The 13,501-nt window shown below is 39.6% G+C and overlaps 1 protein-coding gene across 3 annotated transcripts in view; it reads right to left on the bottom strand.

The window, feature by feature from the left end:
- Positions 1-4,897: 4,897 nt before the first annotated feature.
- TOX (thymocyte selection associated high mobility group box) overlaps positions 4,898-13,501 on the bottom strand; it is a 298,656-nt gene continuing 290,052 nt past the window's right edge. For all 3 annotated transcript variants that reach the window (XM_041769529.1, XM_041769530.1, XM_041769528.1), the window contains 2 exons: positions 6,454-6,605; positions 4,898-6,045 (listed from right to left, as the gene is read on the bottom strand). In XM_041769529.1, the coding sequence (XP_041625463.1) occupies positions 6,009-6,045; positions 6,454-6,605 (189 nt within the window). In that variant the 3' untranslated portion in view covers positions 4,898-6,008. The remainder of the gene's footprint in view (positions 6,046-6,453; positions 6,606-13,501) is intronic.

The raw sequence follows: 13,501 nt of genomic DNA, 5'->3' as shown, positions 1-13,501 counted from the left end.
CCGGAAGGTGCCAAGCAAGGATGAAGAGATGACATCCTTTTGCATCTGCTCTGCCAAACTTCACCAGGTTGCGATTAATGCTCGAAAAAGCAGTCCTGTTGGAAAGACTAAGGTGCCTTTCCCCGTGACACGGGGCCCACTTGGCCTGACCTTTACCTACCCTGGGATGCTATTCTTTCCATTGCCTTTATGTCTGGACTTGGACTTGAAACTGCCGGGCCTTACTCCACTACCAACCTCCATCTCCCCTTGCTTGCACAGCCTTAGGACATCCAAACCTATCTGATCCCGCAGGCTGCCACCGAGTCAGAATGCCAGCTGCACGCCAGGGAGCGCTGGGAGCAAGCGCGGTCCCTAAGTTAGAGACCCGTGGCCGCTGGGCGTCCTTCCCAGCGCTAGGGCCCCGCGGGCAAGGGCTGGTCCCAGGGACACAAAGTTTTGGGAATCTGGTGGCTTCAGACCTTTGATCGCCACTTTCTAACTGTCTTTCAAACCTGTCGCCTTGTAACAGTCGCAGGCTGTGGTTTCCCTGTCTGTGCGAGGTGACTCACAGCGCTGCGCGCCCCGAGGGGGATGGATCACCCGCACCAAGCCACCTCCTGACTTCCTGCACCGCTTATCAGCCAAGCCATCGGCCAAGAGCTGACATTTCAGCATTCAGAAGCTCCCTGCCCCCACCTCCAAAAAGGGGAAAAAAAAAAAAAAGTGACAGGAGGAGAAAAGGGCTAATTTGGCAATAGTTTGCTCTTGCTGTTTGGCCTGGAGAAAGACATTCAAAGTGGTGGAAGATTGTTTAGTAACAGCTGGCGAGCACCAGGGTGTGAGGCTGATTTTCAGATATGACAGGCACTTACAGGAATGCTGCCAGATACAGCTGTTTAAAAGCCTTAATAAACAGCAAGTCAATACTAATCTTTGCCAAATTAATCTTTTCCCTGACAGCCCATCAGAGCAATTATGCTTAGGCTTATTGTAAACACACAATTGTCAAACAGGGACGCTGCAGCCTTTAAAATACTGCCTCTTGGTTTGTAGTCTTTCTTCAGCAGGGTTTGTTGTTTCTTCTGTAGCACGAGAAGGCTTCCCATTTTATTTTTCAGTCACTATTGCTTTTTTTTTTTTCTTTCTCTGGCCTCAGGTCAGTGTGAATGAAATTTCATTTTCAAACGTCTTTGCTAGCAAGCTGGTAATAAAATGTGAAATCACGACAGTCAACAGGATTCGTGCTGGTGGGCTCCTTTAATGAGGCGCAATTGTGTCCAGTGCAGAAATATAACATGACATTGTCCTCTGTTGTCTCCGGGTCCCAGGACGAGAACTTCATCTTTGCTCCTTACCTCTGCAGTGTAATCTGGCTCCGGGTACACACAAGTGGGAAATGAGAAGGCAAAGTCTTATGCCTCTGTATGCACATGTATTGCAAAGTATGTGTGTGTTGTTGGTTTAGGGGTGTCCCTCCCTCCTAGCCTTCCTCCTTTGTGACTGGTGACATCAGGAAGCCCTTCCGTGCCTCCTCCAACCCCACCCCCCACCCCCATGCCTTTTCTCCCAGCAATAGGCTTGTGTAAGGATTTGGAAACTTTTCTGTTAGGTCAAGGCCTATCCCTGATGGCACCTGGTTCTGAAGCTCCTTTTGGGAGTCTTAAAAGCTAGGACAATTTCTTCTTAGCCTGCCATGATTTAGCCAGAGTCCAGGAACTATGATCTTTTATTTATTTCATCAAGTCACACTAGGTCTTGGCAATCAGAAAAAAAAAAAATCAGCACGTGGTTTATCGATGCTTCAGTTTAGCATTCTATACACTTGTCTCCTGAAATTTCTCTCCTGCACTCAACACTCCTACTTGTCTAGCACCTTTTTTCTCCTTTGCTTCTTGTTTTCTTGATGTGACTAGTGTGTATTCTTTTACTTTTGCAACTAGGAACTCCTGTTCAATTACACAGACTAAAAAAGGAAAAAAAGTGGCACAACTCATTTTGAAATTCTTTGTTATCTTTTTGTAAGCTTAGATTTCTTAGTGGAAAGGTTCCATTCTTCATCACTCCTGATGCTTGTCTGCAGTATTTAATGCCCTTCTATAATTTAAAGAGCTTTTAAATCGTCAAGTAAACATCACACAATTCCTGTTGAGGATAATCTGTGATGTTTCACTGATCTTTCTATATATCATTGCATTTGTTGTGCACCTACTATGTGCTATGGCATTCCAAGTTGCTCTGGAAGCTAAGATACATTCTGTTTTAGGAAAACAAGGGGGAATTTGTACGGTGGGGTGACTGACTCATGAATTCACCCATCAAGTGACTCAGTGCAAGTTAAGTTTGGAAGTTAAACTCACGATGCGAATTCTGTATTGTGCCTTGCCAGTATTTCAATGTTCAGTCATCAGCAAAAGAGATGAAATTCTGTTTTTCTGTTACCTTAAAATGAGAGTTATGAAAGAAACAGGAAAGTGAAGCTCAAATCCCCTTTCAACAAATAAACATTAAGAGAACATCTGTGTGTAACAAAAACTTTAGGATGTTTATTTGGGATGTACTGGAATCTGGCAATTTAAAAAAATTCCTAATTTAGTGTAGCTGTCTATGACTGATTTGAAGGGAGGTAGGTATCTTGCAAACAAACAAAACTGATTACTTCTTTGAATATTTCCCCCTAGGACTTCGTAAAGAACTTCTGACTCCATGTGAAATCCTACCTAAAGTTACAGCGCAAACCCCATCATCTTTAGTTCCAAAGCACATTGGGTGGAATCAAATGAAATTGCCATCTTTGGTAGGTAAAAGGGTAAAATATTGGCAATTTCATATGACGATCAATTTGCCGTTCAAATGAGTAGGGCAACCCTTTTGCAAAATTCAAGAGATCCATAGAAAAAGGTAACTGTTTATTTTTCTGATTTTGAATTTATGAATAAAAAATATGTCTTAGTGATGAATCCAAGCCAGGACATACTGTGCCGTGTAGCCCTGGCTGTCTGAGGGCCACTCATAGCCCATTTCTGACGGGTTCTGTTTCTTTAAGGCAACAAATGAAAACAATCACAGAGACCTTTTGTTCTTAGCTATGTTCACTATAAACTGTAAGTCATTACTTGACCAATTCTCCATTGTCCACTCATTCATGTTTAAATGGGAATTAGGATTTTGAATTATTCTTCTTGTGTATGTTACAGATACAACTCAACCCTCTTATAACCCCTGGGACACTTTTTTTTTTTTCTGATTACTTATAATTTTGACTTTGATATGTTGGTAAGGATACTCTATGTCCAGTTTTATTGCTGAATTTCCCAGAATGACTTTTTCTGAGGTCCGGGAATCCTGCTGAGTGCCATAGTGGGGGACCTCAGTGTACGCCACGTCTGTTCCTTGGAGTTACAAGCTATAAGCTACTGTGCCCAGGCTGGATGCTGGCTTCCTCGGAGGTGGAGGTTTCTCAAGCAACATCTCACAGTCCTAGAGTCCAAACTGATGGAGCTCTAGGTTTATGAGAGGGCATTCTTAGTGCTTCTGGAAAAAGCATCTGTGGCTGTGATAGGCATTAATTCCTACTCTGCTTCATCACTCCTGCCATGAAATGTACTTGGGATTTGTCACCTGACTGGGTCTGTCCTTTAGAGACTGATGGATATTCAAATAGAATACGGTCACGCATGGTAATAATTTTTATTTATGACGTACTTTCTTTTATTTACATTTTTGTTACCCTTTTTTGGTATCGAGTTTTAACACTCTCTCTACCCTGGTTGCACACCTGGTCTAGAAAAGCTGTAAACAACATCGTACTTCCCTGTACAAACTGCCTGTCAGAGTCAAAGCTGGTTGTTCTCATCCCGGTAATTACCTCCTCAGTTTAGACTTAATGCAAGTGAAAATTTTACTTTATCATAATATAATAAATAAAAGACATTAAGTAATTAGTAGTGCTGGTATATTTCTAAAATACCAAACAGACAAACAATAAACTGTGAACTTAATCACATGAGTTCTTATACAGTTTCAAGACAGGAAAATTAGAGCTCTCAGCTACAGTCATTTTAATAATCACATTGGATCTGCATTATTTATTAGTTATTACATGCTCAAGTGATTCAAGGTTGTACAATGCCTAAAATCATTCCAAAGCAAGCATACCTTTTGTCTTTTTAACTCTGACTGGATTACACAATGCATATATTTGTATTTAGTTAAATTGCTAAGTTTATTTCACACATTCCATGAAAGAGACATCAGCCATCCTCTTGATTTCCAACCAGACCAGCTTTCTTTATGCGATCCCCTGTAAGGGAGTAATTTGCTGGCTCTTCCTGATATAAAAGCTACGCAAACCTTCAGCCAGATTCTCAAACCTTTTGGTTCCCTAGCAAATCTCTAGTACTCTCTGAATTCTCTTGGAAGACTTCAGAATTCTGGAAAGAGAAGTAGCTTGTAGAGGCACAAAAGACAGCAAGAATCTCAATTTCTGTCAATAGCTTTCAAATTTGGAATGCTTTCCTTTTCTTTTTTGCTGTCTGGTTACTCACCTTTCATTTGTAGGCAAATTCTCCAGAGTACGCTTTCCTGTTCCTGCCTCCCACCCCTGCTTTAATTCCTAAATGTTTTCTGGATTTTGTGAAAAGCATGCAGCTTGAGGAATTTTAGGTGATGAGATTTCAGTGGTTTTTTTTTTTTTTTCTTTTTCTTGGAGGAGAGTTTACAGAATTGACCCAAACCAGCTGAGAACCAAGAAGCAACCCTTTTCAGATCAAGTACCCATCTGTTTAGTCTTGGAGCTTGTGTGACTCTTAGGGCAATTCTCTGTCATATTGTACGAAGAAAGAAAGTTCTTAGATATCAGGTTTTTGTTTGCGTCAACCAAAGAAAGGTAGAAATAAGGATTGGTTACTTTAATTTGCTGCTAAATGAAAAGTAGGTTTGGCTTTATTCATGTCACTGTAAAAACTAAATAATAAAGTATTCACACCAAGCGTGAATTTTTTTTTTTTTGCCAGCAAAAGTTAAAACATCAAAGAAACCTCTTTCGAATACTAACAAATTTACTTACAAACACCTATATTTATTATTTCATAAATAGGCGCAACAGGTTCCATAAAAAAAGATTAAATACAGACACAGTATGAAGAAACAATAATACAGAGCCATATGTAAAGGTTATAATTTAGCTGTTTCCAATCTGTTTCTGCATCTAATAAAATACCAGGTAAGCATTTGGCAGTTTTATACATAAAAGGACTTAAATGACATTTACTAACCATTACACAAAAAGTGATACAAAAAAGCAATTTTTCTGCAGTACAAAATAAATGTGTTTGCGCTTCCCTTAACACTAGTTTCTTTTTTGTCTGGTCAATGAGACAAAGCCAATTTTGTTTTTAAATTAAAATCATTTGGGAATACGTTTTCTTTTTTTCAAATATTTTGAAAATATAGAACTATTAGTCAGTTGTTTTAAAAATGAAGTAAAAATATGAATGTTTGCCAATTTAACCCCTATTGTGAAATCAATAAACTGGAATGAGCCAGTTTCAAATTACAATTTAGCTACAAAAACATTCACATTTTATACTCTAGGAGAGTGTGACATAGATGCTATTTACAAACTTGCTATGATTGCTACATCAAGCCATTTAAAAAGTCTTTAGTAGTTTCATATAAACACCCATTATGAAAACCAATGGAAAATCCAGGACTTTTATCCGAGACATCTACAGTTGCTAAGGCAGTTACTATAGCGCAGCACTTCACAGCAAAAAACCAACATAAAATCTGAATGGTCCAAATCTCCTTCAGGGAAGAAGAAAAACAATGTCCATAAGGGATTAAAAAAATAATAAAGAAGCATGACTATTTCTTCCAGAGTGGGTGACCCACAAGCTCAAATGGTCCTAAGTGCTTAGCAACTTGTATTTTCTAATAAAATGGAGAACTGCCTTGGCTGTACAAAGCAATCCACGGTGAAAAGACTTCCCTGAATTCCTCAGTGGAAAGAAGAGGTGTTCAGACTTTCAGGTAAGGTACAGTGCTTTGTCCCTCTGCATGCCCCTGTATGAAGAGAAAACAGACAGGCAATGCCCTGTTACAAGACTAGAGCTACAGGTGACCGCGGGGCTGGGGGGGTTGGAGGGGTGGGGGGGTGGGGGGGGTGGGGTGTGGGGTGGGGGTGTGTGCGTGGCTGTGGATCTGTTCCAGCTTGAGGGATGGAGAGGGGCACCGGGGATGGGCCCAGGCAAAGCGGGCAGGGATCTACAGGCATTTCTTTATTCCTGGAATGGCTAGAGCTGCTTAAAGACCTCTGGACTGGTGTCTCCTGCTTTCAGGAACAGGGAGCCGGGCCAGATCAGCTCTTAGGAAGCAGGGAGGAAGGCCGAGGGTCCCTCTGCGAGGGAGCAGGGCGCGCGGAGCCTGCTGTGAGGCCCGCGGTCCACCAGGTGGCGGTGGCCCGCCGCTTACCCACTACTGCAGTAGTCGTTATTCCAGTCCACCGGCTGGGCGGGAGGGTTTCTGCACCCAGAACGCACATACTCCATTGCTTGGGTTACCACTTGTGCAGCTGTGGATGTAGGATTGATTATAGTCTGATAGTCGGGTTGAAGAGTAAATCCCTGAAAGGGAAAGCACATCCACAAATAAGGATCAGAGTGCCTTTTTAGGAAGAGAAGCCCCTAAATATTTATCCATTGTTTGCAAACACAACTAGTGCCTTTTGCAAGGGCAAACGTATCCAGAGGGCCCAGAAAACTTAAAACAAAGGTAGAAAAGAAGTGCCCACAGGCCCATTCTCATCTTTCCTTCAGTGAACCATGTGTGAGAAAACCTTTAATTATATACTCTCGAGCTGATAAACTGAATTGAGAAACAATTTAAGATATGGAGAGGCCAAACTCAATCAGAACAAAGGGAAAGAGACCTAACCCCTCAGTTTATGTTTTCCATCAAACCTAAGGATACATTAATAGTTAATCCCCAGAATATGCAACAGAATCTTTTTTGAAGGATTCAGGCAGCAGGTGGCTGAGTGTTTTATTAGACTACACCTATTCACATATTGTTCTCGAAACCCGTTTTCTTCATTCAATCACAAAGGGACCATCTGCTTCTTCTTTTATTTGTACTTCTTTCTCAGCTAAAAAATTTCAACCAAAGCTTTTTAACAGTTGTTGGACTAATATAAGGAAAGAGATTCAAAGCAACTTGCCACTGGAAAACACAGAGAAGGAAAAGTCTAAGACAGAGCAAATATTTTTTAATTGAAAAGTCTATTAACTGGCAAATAATAATCAGACTTCAGGAAGATTCCTCTAATACACTGGTATGGTGAAGTGTTGACTTTTAATCCTTGCAAAGCTATTAAAAATTCAAGGACAGAATCTCTGAAGTATATAGCTATATCTGGTAAACAAAAAGCATTATACACTAAGATTTATTTTTAGCTTATCTGGTGAATTTAAGAGCAGCATAGGCAAGCTTTGCTGGAAATGACCAAAAAAAAAAAAAAAAAGCAACTTAATTAATCTCGTGGTTGTCTCTTTCTGCTGTGGATTTTATACATGGTTTTTAACCACAGAAAAATCAAGAGATTTAAAAAGGAGCCATTTCCCATTTACTTGCTTTGGAAGGCATAATATTGAGTTTTTACTGTTTTTGCTTTTGTTTTTGTTTTAACTCAGCAGTATGATCAGAGGATTGATTTTTAAGGATATTTCCTTAGACTCTGATTCCTGTTTCAGTGTCCCTTGGGGAAACAAAGGTACCTATTATCAAATGTCTTCCATTCTCCATTTTGGCTTTAAGGTATTAATTTATTTTCCATTCCAGTGATAAAGACTGCAAGCCAATGTCCACACTAACTCCCACCAAAACTGTGGATGAAAGACAAACCTTTGAATGATTAGAAACACATCACTGAAAGGTAGAGAATTCAGCTAGCCTGGCTATTTGACTTCACACAGACTAAAAGGAAGAGAATGTTCCTCATTTAACAACTGGTTTGTGGAAAATAAGTATGTTTGTGTAGACAAACCTGCGGCTCAAGCCATAAACGTTTTCCAAAAGAGGAAAGTGAAAAGTAAGAAGCATAACAAGATGTTTGATTCTCCAGTCCTTTCTTGGCTGATTTTCTTTCTTTGTCCAGACCAGGTTATATCTCTGTCACACAACGAGTCCCACTGGCTTCGATAAAATGTATTCATTCCATTATGGTCCTAGAATTTTATCTTTTTTTCTTTCTTAAGTCAGCTCCATACCCAGTGCAAAGCCCAACGCAGGTCTCGAACTTATGACCCTGAGATCAAGACCCTAGCTGAGACCAAGAGTTGGATGATCAACTGACTGAGCCACCCTATAATATAGTCTTTGTGGGCTTATCATCAAGCTCACTTGATTTTTTTCCTTAGGGTCTAGTGTGTTACTGGGGAAACAGCAGGACAAAACTATTAAGGAGAGGAGCCTTCTGTTGACTTCCATTTTAGCCCTTGTCTTAAAGCCTCTGGCCATGGGGACTTGCGATCAGAGAGTGTGTGCATTGGTTACTGGCTATTTTCGGGTCTAGCCTATAGTAGTGGCTGAATAAATCATATTTTTCAGTGAATAAAGTTTAACACAGAGTACTGTTGGGAAGGCACGGAGTGTATAAATGTGTAAATTCCAGGGCCTTTCCTATGGTTTTTTTTTTTTTTAAAGATTTTATTTATTTATTCATGAGAGACACACACAGAGAGAGAGAGGCAGAGACACAGGCAGAGAGAGGGAGAAGCAGGCTTCATGCAGGAAGCCTGATATGGGACTCGATCCCGGGTCTCCAGGATCACAACCTGGACTGAAGGCAGCGCTAAACCGCTGAGCCACCCAGGCTGCCCCTTTCCTGTGGTCTAATGCAAAGTTTTCCATATTGGGTTTTTGCACAATGGACAAAACATAACCTAAAAGTAAACAAGTGCCAAAAAAAAAAAGAGTAGTTGGAAATATCCTTAGTTAGTTGAGAGAGCAAATAACAAAAACAAACCAACTCCCTTCTACCCAACCCTACACAAATCACAATCAACAACAGAAAGCACCATTGCTTTTTTCCCATCAAATGAAAATGGTTCCTCAAGGTTGGGTAAGAGACTATCAGGAGAATACTAACCTTCGAGCTATTAGTTTAAGGTTAAATGGGTAACTCCAGTTTATAAGATCAAATTTATCTGTCATCTACAAAGTTCAAAGATTGAAAATTCAACTAACCTCAATGTCTAAATTTAATATCAGTAACATCAAACCAAGGATCAAGAAAAATATGAGTAAAGCCTGAAGTAACATTATTTTACATGCTCTTGATTTGGAAAATGCAAACTTTTTTTTTTTTTTTTTTTTTTTTTTTTTTTTTACTAATAAAGAGCTCTAGGTTGAACCTAGAGCTAAGAACGTTTTTATTATTGATGTAAATATGAAACAACAGTGATGATATACATTTTTGGAAAATGTTTGCTTAGCGGTCTAATTAAACAAGGCTGAATATTTTGCATTTTAATGCTCAAGAGAAAAATCACCAACTGTTTCGTAGCATGCCTGGAATTTTAAATTTCATTTTCTGGTGCCAGATTGAAATAAAAATAGAAAACGTGATAAAGATTGATTTGATGTCAGAAGGGACATTTGCTCTTTAATTAGATTTCTGTAGCCCTAGCAGTTTTGTTGTGCCACCATTGCAAGTCCTAAAAAGCCTGTAGCACAACCAAACAGTGATCCTCATATCCACACTTTACTGGGAACTAATTTCATTTCCTGCCTGTCTGGAGAGGTATTTTCAACAGGCATCAATGTTTTTGTCTTCGCAACTGATTTATTCATCAATCTCAATGTGATTTTTTTAAACCTTTAAATTACACCCAAATCCTAAAGCAGCTGTTTATTACATGAGGAAATTGAAAATCTGTCTGTGTGATATCATACAAAGATTTTTTCTTAAGGTTATAAAGGAAGTTGACAGATATTAATGATTTTTTTTTCTCGTGACCTCATTCGACAATATAGTGAACAGAAAAAGAAAAAGCAAGGAAACTGGACCAAAAAAAAAAAAAAAGCAGCTCCATGGGTTTGGTGTATAAAATATTATTCTAGAAAAAATGAAACTATTATTCCTGGTGAACTATACAATCGTTTTTGTAGGATATATTCATTTTTCAGAAGGATAATAAAATAGCTAAAGTAATACTGAAATATGAGATTATTTTAAAAATACGGTAGCCATTTACTTGCTTTCTCTCTCTCTCTCTTTCTTTCTTTTTCTTTTTTTCTTTTTTTTTTTCATGTGAACATGGCCCCTGCACCCGGAAGCAAACATCTTCAGGATAAAAACCAACTTTGAGAACTTGAACATTGGCCTGCAGACTGTGAAGGTTTTAATAAATTGAGTTACATCATGGCTGACAACTTTTTAATCCTGATTTTAGATTATCAGCTTGTTGCAGATGTCAGTCTCTTGACCTGAGGATCCTACTCCAATGACCTGCCCATGACCCTGACCTCATTCCCCATGGCTCTCCCCTAATTCACTGTACTCCTCACTGGCCTCCTTCCCAGGTCCTGGGCCAGCCCTGCTCATTACCAAAGGGGTCCTTCCAGCCTTAAACTCCTCTCTACTTCTGGCCTCTGCTGGTTTTCCCTACCTACTCTTCCTACATCCATCTGTCCATTCATCCTATATCTGTCAGTCTGTCTATCTATCTATCTATCTATCTATCTATCTATCTATCATCTATCGATCTATGATGGAATGAGAGAGAAAGCAGGAGCGGAGAGAAGGAGAAGCAGACAAGCAGACTTGTGGCTGAGCAGGAAGCCCGACCCCAGGACTCTGGGATCATGACCTGGGCCAGAGGCAGATGCCTAACCTACTGGGCTACCCAGCTCCCACCCCCATCCCAACCTTCTGATTCAGATAGGCTGCTTTCTCTTCTCTGCCTTCCCTTGTCTCTGCCAGCCCTCCACAGGGGCCTTCTTTATCCATTTTGGCTAAAGGCGCTATTTCTCTGCACAATCTGCAGTTTGAATTCCTGTTCAGTTTTTTTTCCCCCCCACAAGATCTTACTAATTTATCTGTTTATCTTATTACCACCACTACACCACCACCACTCTCCAACTCTGATGTCAGCTGCATGGGGACAGAGGCCTCATTACCTGTTCTCATTTACCATTTAATTTCCAGAGCTTAGACAGTGCCTGGCATATGCTAGGGGTTCAATTAATCTTTTCTGAATAAATGCAATTAAAAAAATGCTTCCAAAGAACGGAGATTCTACAAACTAACCTATGACATCTTCTGGTATTTAAACATTTCTGTTACTCATTTTTTAATTGCTTACTTGTTCATTTGTCCATTCAACAGTGATTTCACTTCACCCACTGTGATCAAGGCATTGTTAAAAGTGATGTTAGTCACTGTAGTCTTTTAGCTATTTACTCTGCATTTGGGGATCATGCCATTTTGTCTTCTATTATTAATGTAGATTGAAATCAGGTCCTACCATCTCGGTAAGAATACTTTTTGAGATACACTAATAGAACTGACTTAAAGATTGATGAATAACGTGTCCAATGTAATATGTTCTATTTTTTCCTATTCAGTTCTGATTCTCTATAGAAAGACAAATCTCTTGAGTTTTTACATGTGGCCTTATGTAATTCTGAAATGTCTGAAAACTACTCAGGATCACAGCTCGCTCATCCAAGGCGTTTGTATAGGTTGAGAAAGGAACCATCTCGGAGCAGATATATTAGAAGAAAGTGTCCTTTCTGGAGAGAGCTCTAGCCCTCAACTTGGTGGTGGGGACTGTGCTTTCCTTATTCTTTTCTCTGGGAAGAAACAGACTCATGCTAGAGTGTGGTGAGCAGAACACCTGCCCTCAGCCAGGCAGCACCACAGGCAGGAGTCAATCCAACAATGCAGGGTTGAGTTCCTCAAACTATTCATTCTTTACACAAACACTACTGGCTCATTCACATGCAAGGACACCCAAGAGTGTCCCTTTTATTGTAAGTGACCTCTGCTAGAAAGAGTGGAAATTTGGCCCTAAGAATGTCAGACACCACTTGGACAAGGCATGATGCCGGAAGTTGACTTTTCCCCAGTCTTCTTCCCTAGTGAATCGAGAGCTAGTCTGTTGAATATGGATAAGTAAGACATCAGAGCTTTATCAATATCTTTGGCTTAGGGACCAGGTAAGACTTTGGTGAAGAGACTTTGGGCCATTTGCGCTCTATCATTTTAATCTTAGAACTAATGAGGATTTAAAGGCTGTCCAAAATCTTGGGAGACACGTTTTCTAAGACAAAACTGGTCATAGTCTATAAGAATGACTGTGAGAGGCAGCAGGCCTAGCAGAGAGAAGAATCCAGGCTCTGATTTCTGAACAGACCTGGGTTTTAAATTCCAGCACTCTTATGGGCATATGACTTAACTCCGCCAAGCATGAGTTTCCTTGCTTGTAAAATAAAGATAATGCTAGTTCCTGCACTATAATTTTTCTGAAATTAAACACAAGGTAAAGTAACATATTAAGATTTGCTATAGTCAGCTCTCATAAATCTTGCTTACAATTATAATAAAAATAAATTTTGGGGGAAGCACTTGGGTAGTTGGTTAAGTGACTGACTCTTGATTTTGGCTAAGGTCATGATCTCATGGCTTGAGAGATTGAGTCCTCCGTGGGGCTCCACACTCACTGGGGAGTCTGCTTGAGATTTCTCTCTCTTCCTCTGCCTCTCCCCCAATTCACACTTTCTATCTGAAAATAAATAAATAAAATCTTTAAAAAAATAAATTTTGGGGTAGTATATTTGGTTCTTTTTCTTCCTCTTCTCCACCTCACCCTGGTCCAACTATAGACTCAAATTCCACAGAGGGTTAGATATCAGTTCTCAATAGGAAGCTTGTGTTTGCATATTTATTTATAGCTTTGGGAACAACAGAGAAATTGGATTATAAAAGTGATAGATGAATTTGACATGATTCGTAGATTTTACCTTGATTTACAGATTTAAAACAAGTTTTCAGGATTCTTGACTACTTCATGTTGAGTTTTGTTTGAACCATTTGCTCATTTTAAAATTTTAAAATAACACCAAATCCTAAAAGAAAATTGGACTTCAAAGGACAGTTAAGCTAAGATCGCACACAAATGGTTTCAGTGATTGGGGAGTATAGACAGAGAGGCTTCCAAACTTCCTGTGCTTTCTGATTTGTGCAGAAGCCATATATCCATTTTTAAATGAAACTCCAGTTAACATTTTTATTTCTTAGTACTTTAAAGGTTGTATCAATCTGACATTTCTGAACATCCAAAAACAATGGGTCTTATTTCATTTTGCAGCATTTATTGGATTCAACAGGCAAACCAAGCAAGACTTTCCAAACATTTTTTTTTTTTTAATGTAGAATCCTCAGGCCCAAAGAGGTCTTTAGTAGGAATTGGTGCCTCAAAATTTCAAATGTACTTTACTCAAGGAGCAGAAAACAAGG

Source organism: Vulpes lagopus, chromosome 9 (genome assembly GCF_018345385.1).
Source record: "Vulpes lagopus strain Blue_001 chromosome 9, ASM1834538v1, whole genome shotgun sequence".
NCBI classification, from domain to species: domain Eukaryota; kingdom Metazoa; phylum Chordata; class Mammalia; order Carnivora; family Canidae; genus Vulpes; species Vulpes lagopus.
Note: the sequence above shows the minus strand (reverse complement) of the source record. Positions and strands in the feature narration are given on the sequence as shown.